The following is a 7,653-nucleotide window of genomic DNA, read 5'->3' on the forward strand; positions in this document are numbered from 1 at the left end:
CAGTCATTGGAATGGAGGACATCCGAGGTGAGGATGTCAGACTGCGTGTGTGTGTGTTTGGGTATTCCAGTGGCTTGTGTCGTGTCAATGGCTGGTGTGTCGCCTGTCTGTGTGTGCGTGGAGACATATAGAGATATGTTAGAAAATTAAAATCGACCATATGTTGCCTCATCGATTTTGATAAGTCGCCTGGCAGCACAGAAACATCGGGAGCGGCAACAGCAACAGCACCATGGCCGCTTCATATCCGTTTCCGGTTTGACACAATGGGCGCACAAAGCGCGTTATTGTGTGTGTTGTTCTGCACGAGTATGTGTGTGTGTGTGGGGGTGTGGGTGTCTGTCCCTGCCACTTTCAATTGCAAAATAAAAAGCTGACTGCAAAAAGGCGCCTTGTCATGCATGAGTTTTCTGCCTTTTATTATTGATGTTGTTTTGTGTGTGTGTTATTATGTGCTGGTGTCCCCTTCATTTCTTTTTTTTTTAGTCGATTTGTGACACAAATCAAACGCACCCTGCTAAATATTTTATAAGCACATTCAGCCACGCACCTCCAATGAACTTTAAGGACATGCAGGAGCAGGCCTTAACCCACCGATGGCCCATTACTTGGGGCCCAACCATTCAATTGGGCTCCAATAAATGTTGCTGCAACATGTTGCTGCTGCGCCGGCGCCTGGTTGTCCTGTTGCTCCCGCTGCTCCTGGAGATTTGCATATTGTTGGAGGACTCGCAGGAGCAGCTCCGTTCAGTTGTTTACCGCGCCTCAAGCCACACACACGCAACGAGCGCTCTGAAGAACCGGAAACGTGGGAACGCGTTAACCGTGTACCGTGACTCGTGAACTGTGACCCGTGACCAGTGACTCGTCGTGTGGTTGGCCTGCTCGGCTAACATTCGTATCTGGCATCTCAATCGGAATTGGAATTGGAATCGCGTCATTGGAGTGACTGATTTCGAGTTGCGTGCTGGTGTGAAGGCTCGCGGGATGAGTGCTCCTTACGTAGCGTAAGGGGAAGTTACGTAAGCCAAAAAAGGACCTCAGTGCCCCGCGGAAAGGGACTTAAACGCAACGCGCTCGAATGCTTTACGTTGCGCATGAGATGGCGGCACGCAGTTCGCGCTACATTTACTCCGACCACGGCCATCGAATCTAGTCCGCTCCTAGGCAAAAGGTAGAGGAAGGACCCCTCTACAATTTCCCCCCTTTTTGCCCTCCTCCCACGCCCCTGTCGAATATAATTAAGTGTATTATCGGAACGTGACCAGAGCGAAATTGCTGCCTGCGGGCAAGGCAAATGCTTCTGCTTTTCCTCTTCCGCTGGCCAGAAGCAATTGAATGGACAGCTTAGTGTGTAATGAAGAAATTACCAAAAGCTGGAATCCCTCCTCCCTGAATCCCTCTAACGACCATGGAGGAGGAGACCCCCACAAGGACATCTTCATTTCGTTGTTGTCCTGTGGGCGTCATGGTGATTGAAAACTCGACCGCACTGCGGTCTTGTCATCAGTTTAAATGAATGTGCTGCGGTTTCCGGAGCTCCGATAAGACAGGGAGCCCTGAGCCTAATCCCTTTTCAGTTATTGTTTCTGCACATTTGTGGGTCGGAAGAAAAGGAGGAGTGTCCTTCATCTTGGTCTTCATCTTCATCTCCTTTTGTTTGTTGCCCTTCCAGTCGAAACGAGTCGAGTTGAGTTGAATTGAGTCGAGTTGAGGTCCGCGATTGCCATCATTTATTTTAATTACTTTTCTGTTCTCGCCCTCCATACCTCCATCGTTTGGTCCTTCGTCCTGGCTGCAGTTATAAGTAATTCGAGAGCCCCACAAATTGCGCATGAAATGTTGGTGGAATACTTTATGGCGCTGCTCGTGATCATGGGATTAACCGCTCCAGTCGACAAGCAGAGCCGGCGCAGCAGCCAATACTTCGGTGAGTACGGATTTAAATCTAATCAGACGGCAGAACAACAGACGACACTCAAAAGGGTTAAGCCCATTGGGGACGGGGTCTGGGCAATCGCATCAGAAATGGCATAATAAATGAGAATGCCAAAGTGGATGGTATTGGAAATCGGAAATGGGGAGTGCGAAGCAATTCCAATTAGATTTAAGGATATGGCGGGGATTACACAGGGCCACTGATCTCTAAGTGGGGGCCAGGGAGTCTCTGGAGCAGGGATAAAACGCCTTGTTTTTAACATCTATTTTTACCCTCCTATCTAGGGTCTTCACATTATTCTTTAAACCGCCATTACGGAAAAATTAAAAGCCAAATCGATTTATTCCTCAAAATCATATCAGTTTGCTTGAGATTTTCATTTTAAATCTATGTGATATATCTCACAACTCACAAAGTATTTTTAATTATACCTTAAACACATTGTACAGTTTTTCATGTGGCTTAAAAAAAAGAAGCAAAATTAAACTATATTTTAAGATGTTTCATATTAAATAATGATAGCATATTTACTTTTTTATTTTGTAACTTTATAATAAAATTATTAACTGTACAGCTTTACTAATTCCCAATTTTTTTTTTACGTATTCCTGGCTAACCATCAATAAATATCATATATTTTTTGGCCAAAACCCCCCTTATAAAAAGTTATTTTCAGAGTTTTTTCCACTCACATGTTTTATTAAAAGTTGCCATATGTATGTATTCAATTAAACACCCCCAAACTTTTAGAAAAAGTTAAATTCCAATTTGTTCCCCCAGTTGAACCGAGCGCACCCTCCCTAATGGATAACTGATCTCCAAAGGGGATCCGAATTTGGTAATCTTCACTCCCAGCTGTCCGGAATTGTTTATGCTCCCATCTATTTCGCATCTCCCGACCGCGAGTGTGGGTCCTCAAACGGGGAACCAGGAACAGCTGCAATTGCTCATTTGTAATTTATGGCACCTGAACTCAGTTTAGGACCCGCTTGGGGGACTGCAGTTCGGTTTTGTAGGGGTTTCGTTGGGGAGCAGGGGGCTTTCCTAAGGTCCTGGCCAGGCGTTAGCCATGGCCACTGGAGCTGCGGCTGCGGTTCGAGCCGGCAATTTTCCAACTTACCTACCCGCACTTTGTATGTAAATACGCAACTTTTATTAAAAATTTTTATGTTGTTACATATTCCCTTATGCTATGGGGGGGGGGGGAATGTGTGTCTGTGGGTGGGTGTGTGTGTGGGCGGGAGTTTTTTATTTTGTGGCCAGCATAAAAAGCAATTTCGGGCTGAAGTGTTTGGCCTGGCCAAAAGCAAATGCGAAAGCATAACCATTGCCATCGCCAGCGGCTGTGGAGCAACAGTTTCAATTAAGTGTTTAACATCATTTTATTGCTTGATATTTGATAGCTAAATTTGCCCAAACACACTGGAACACACACACACGCACACACAATGGATCCGGGCCTATAAATCAATATGTGTTTATCCACTTCATATCCACAAATCCACAACCAATCGCAGCACCAGTCCCTCTCTCTCCAAGCCCAGCTGTATTTGTGTTTGTATTTGTTTAGGCACTCATGGATTATTAGCGCATTAGTTGGCTAATACATCGCAATGCTGCCTACCAGCAAAAGCACCACCAGAACCACCCACATAAATCACTTGTTAGCCCAGCGATGGATCATAAACGTGGGAATGGCTCCGATAGGAATAGGAATTGGAATGGTAATGGGGATAGGAATGGTGCGTGCTTAAGCTGGGGCATAAATTAAGCACAAATACTCGTTAATCAAATGAATGCTGATGCCCCACCAGATGAGGCAATCCCCACCAGCGGATTGAGCCACCCAATCGACCATCCATCTGTCCGTCCATCTGTCTGCATATCTAGCTATCCATCTATCTGACTGTCTGGCTGTCCGACTGTCTGTCTGCCCGACGCTTCCTGTGTCCATCTATCTGTTTGCCCCAAGCTCAGGCCCTGGAATGCACTTGAATACGTTCAGATTGACGTTCAGATACAGCTGTTTGAATTAACTACCCGGGGATATTTAATGGGCTGTTCGGGTTTCCAGACTCGTGAAATGGGAACCCTTTATGTACAATGAAGATATCTGTGTAAATGCGCAATGGTATGTGGTTTCAGTAAATAATTTATAAATGTTTGCGTGTTTAAAAGGGAAATTGGATCTTAGATTGTACAAGATTATGGGAGTGGGTAGTTTATCATTTAATTATATCAAAATATAAATATTTAATATATTAATATTTAATAAAAATATTTAATATATTAATATTTAATAAAAATATTTAATAAAAATATTTAATATATTAATATTTAATAAAAATATTTTTTATATAAGCATAAATTAAACATTTTATATCCCATTAAATTTTTTTTAATAAACCTTAGGTCACCTGGCCGCCGCCGAGGAACTGTCCAACCTGATACCAGATAATTACGATGCCCTCGATCCCATCTTCGACAACTCCACGGATCGGGATATCATCGCCGCTTTGGGCACCACCGCCCGTCTTCACTGCCGGGTCCGTCACCTGGGCGATCGGGCGGTGTCCTGGATCCGGCAGAGGGACCTCCACATCCTGACCATCGGCATCATGACCTATACAAATGATCAGCGCTTTCTAGCGCGGCACATCGATAACTCCGACGAGTGGGTGCTCAAGATTGTTTCGGTGCAGCCGAGGGATGCAGGCATCTACGAGTGCCAGGTGTCCACGGAGCCCAAGATCAGTTTAGCCTACAAACTGGTCGTTGTGAGTGAGTATCATCTATCAAAAGAGGGGTACCTAGATTTATAAAGATACAGAAATACACTATTACCTTAAAATGTGATCTGCAGCACTTAATAAACATTTTAAAGACATCGAATGACCAAAAGGTATATGATTAAAATTACAGAAAATGTAACTAACCCCTGGTCTAGCCCCTTCAAAAATTAAATGGTGTATAAACTTTCCGCTAAAATATTCAAATCCATTAGAATCCTAATAAAATGCAATGTTCTTGCATAAGCCCCATGGGCGTGTTCCCCTTCATGGGGCACCATAATTATTCAATCAAAATTCCTACCAAGTGCCAGCTCCATTACCCCCATTGAATCTCAATCGATTGGCGGTCTTGTAAGACCATGTAGACGTTGTTTACATCTCCGTTTAGACAGCAGCCCGAGGGTGCACAGAGCTGGGATTACTTTGACAAATTAGTTTATCAAACACCCCAGAACATCATACGATAGAGGAGGTTGGGTTCTAAGCTAAGGGGAATGGGTAGAGGAAAGGGGACCCCCATGGGCAACTTGTTGACATACCCATTAATCGAAATCGGTCCTGCTCCTCGACAGCCTCGAAGGCCCAGATCCTGGCCAACCGCGAGCTGTTCATCCAGAAAGGCAGCGACATCAATCTGACGTGCATCGCTCCGCAGGCTCCAGGACCCTACACGCACATGATGTGGCACAAGGACACGGAGCTGGTGAGCGACTCCGCAAGGGGCGGCATCCGGGTGGTGTCCGAGCAGCAGATGAAGACCAGCAACCTGGTGATATCGCGGGTCCTCAACACGGACTCTGGGAACTACACCTGCTCTGCGGAGAACTCGAGTGAGTCCCTAAAAGTGCATCCTTAATTGCATTTAAGCTAGGCAGTCTCTCTCTCATTAAATTTAATACCGAAAATGCAATTTTGTATCCAATTAACCCTTGATGAATCTGTCAGTTTTACAGCGCAAATTTAATTTCATTAAATACTTAATTACTTTTTAAACATGCCACTAACTACAGCCTGTTAAATATTTATGTACGCCCATGACTAACGCAAAGTAGTTGCATACATAAACAACATAAATTAACCATCAGATATTGAACATTTAAGTAATTCAATTGTATATTATGTTGTTTATTATTATACTCCGTTTGGCTGCAATGAGGCCTTGAACCAACAATTGTCTATTACATTAATAATTTAATTTAAAATTTGCAATGTAATTTAAAGAAAATGTTTATTGAAAAACATGCAATATTTATTTAACAACTGTCCAATTTTAATTTGTATGAACAGTGTCAATAAAACGTAAAAATGATTTGCCATCAAAAAGTAATGTCAGCTAGGGAATTCTATGTTTAAAATATTACAGCTTATAATCACCATGATTTTAGTTTAACATTAAACTAATAGGGCTTCTTTATATTTTAAGGGAATTTTTTAGGCTTGTATATAAACCTTTTTTCATATATCTTAACGATCCTAAACTTTTTTCCTTTAATGAGATGTAATGTAACCAGTTTTATGTAAAATAGTAAGATTACCTTAAAAGTATTTATTGAAAAGTCATATTTTTGTAAAGTAAGCTAGGTTTAATATTTAAATTCCTGCCTTATAGCAGTAATGATTTTATAATATTATTTTACAACCTCCTAAACCCCTTCGTCACCCCCTTTATTTCCCAACAGATTCTGACAGCGTCTTTGTGCATATCATTAAGAGTGAGCAGCACGCGGCCATGCAGCACGAACTGGGCTCGAGGCTGGATCTGCCCCCCCTGCCCCTGCTGCTCCTGGCGGTCCTTCTGGTCGTCCTGCTGGCCCCCGCCCCCCTCGCAACCCGCCCTCCCCTCTAAGCCAAGTCAAAGTCGAGCGGCAACTTATGTTCGATGTCTGGAGCCCTGGAGTCCGGGAGCCGGGTAAGTCGGTGATTTTTAATGCCGCCATCAGCTCAGGAGTCCCAGTCATCATCTCGTTACAGGCCACGCCCCCCGTTACAACCACCGCCCATGCCCATGCCCATCCCCCATGATAACGCCCTCTTGGAGAAATTGCTGGATGGAGGTTAACGACGTCGATGTCGCGTTGTCTTGTAAATATGTAAATCAAGTTTTTGTTTATGTTTGTGTTTTGTGGCTCAGTCTCTAAGTATTTTTATACGTAATTAAGTAAATAGGTCGAGAGTGCATATGTGGCTATATAAAGCCGTCTAGCATCTATATGTCAGATATTATGTGCACACGATCGCATATACCTAGAGATAATACCAGAAAGCGAGCAATCGAATCTGAAACCGAAACCGAATCGAATCGAATCCGTAACGAATGTAAATAAATGTTTAATCTTAATAATAGATAGGCGAGATCTAGATTAATTATGATGTATCGTGGGCAATTTAATTTGGCCCGCCCAATGATTGATGGTGATACGAATGTGGGCGCCTATCTCAACCTCGGGCGAATTCGATTCCGCCTTTGACATCCTGGGCTGGGGATTATGGCGGTTAATTGCCAGGGGGCGGGGTCAGGTTGCGAGCGGTAATTGAAAAACGATAAGGTCAGGTGGGGTCATCGGTATATATGGAGTGCTGGCCCTCCTGACCCCAGGCATTGACACAAGGGAACTTCAAAGGCAAAGCACTTTCGATTTTCGGGGAGTTCGCATCCAGGGATTTGGTTTGTCGACAGGTGGGTCGCCTGGAGCCTGGAGCAGGGTAATTGAAACATTTGAAGCGTGCATAATTCACACACCTCGACGGCAATTACAGCTGAAGTTCTTGGACAAAGTTTGGCGCACAATGGGATAACTCTGGAATAAGTACCTGAATGCAGGGGACTCGGTGACAATTGCGGCATCTTCAAAGGCGCCGCAAAGCGGGCAAAGTAGCACACAATGAGTAATGGCCGGGTAAGGAGACGAGGAGGTAGAAGTA

General features: G+C 44.0%; 1 protein-coding gene across 2 annotated transcripts; it reads left to right on the top strand.

Annotated features, from left to right (window-relative positions):
• The first annotated feature begins 751 nt into the window (after positions 1 to 751).
• On the top strand, positions 752 to 7,074 carry dpr5 (defective proboscis extension response 5). Of its 2 annotated transcripts, none has more exons than XM_065866319.2 (6): positions 752 to 1,174; positions 1,802 to 1,930; positions 4,352 to 4,720; positions 5,304 to 5,561; positions 6,411 to 6,640; positions 6,686 to 7,074. In XM_065866319.2, exons 2-5 carry the CDS (start codon positions 1,840 to 1,842, stop codon positions 6,575 to 6,577), a joined length of 885 nt encoding a protein of 294 aa, XP_065722391.2. In that variant the 5' UTR covers positions 752 to 1,174; positions 1,802 to 1,839; the 3' UTR covers positions 6,578 to 6,640; positions 6,686 to 7,074. The 2 variants fall into 2 exon arrangements, with proteins under 2 accessions (XP_065722391.2, XP_036674648.3); XM_036818753.3 differs by having other exon boundaries at positions 6,703 to 7,074.
• The last annotated feature ends 579 nt before the right edge of the window (positions 7,075 to 7,653 follow it).

This window comes from Drosophila suzukii, chromosome 3 (assembly GCF_043229965.1).
Source record: "Drosophila suzukii chromosome 3, CBGP_Dsuzu_IsoJpt1.0, whole genome shotgun sequence".
NCBI lineage: Eukaryota > Metazoa > Arthropoda > Insecta > Diptera > Drosophilidae > Drosophila > Drosophila suzukii.

Coding starts and splice junctions, on each gene's coding strand:
- dpr5 (XM_065866319.2), top strand. CDS start 1,840: ATGTTGGTGGAATACTTTATGGCGCTGCTCGTGATCATGGGATTAACC. Junction 4,721..5,303: donor CTACAAACTGGTCGTTGTGA/GTGAGTATCATC, acceptor GCTCCTCGACAG/CCTCGAAGGCCCAGATCCTG. Junction 5,562..6,410: donor CTGCTCTGCGGAGAACTCGA/GTGAGTCCCTAA, acceptor ATTTCCCAACAG/ATTCTGACAGCGTCTTTGTG.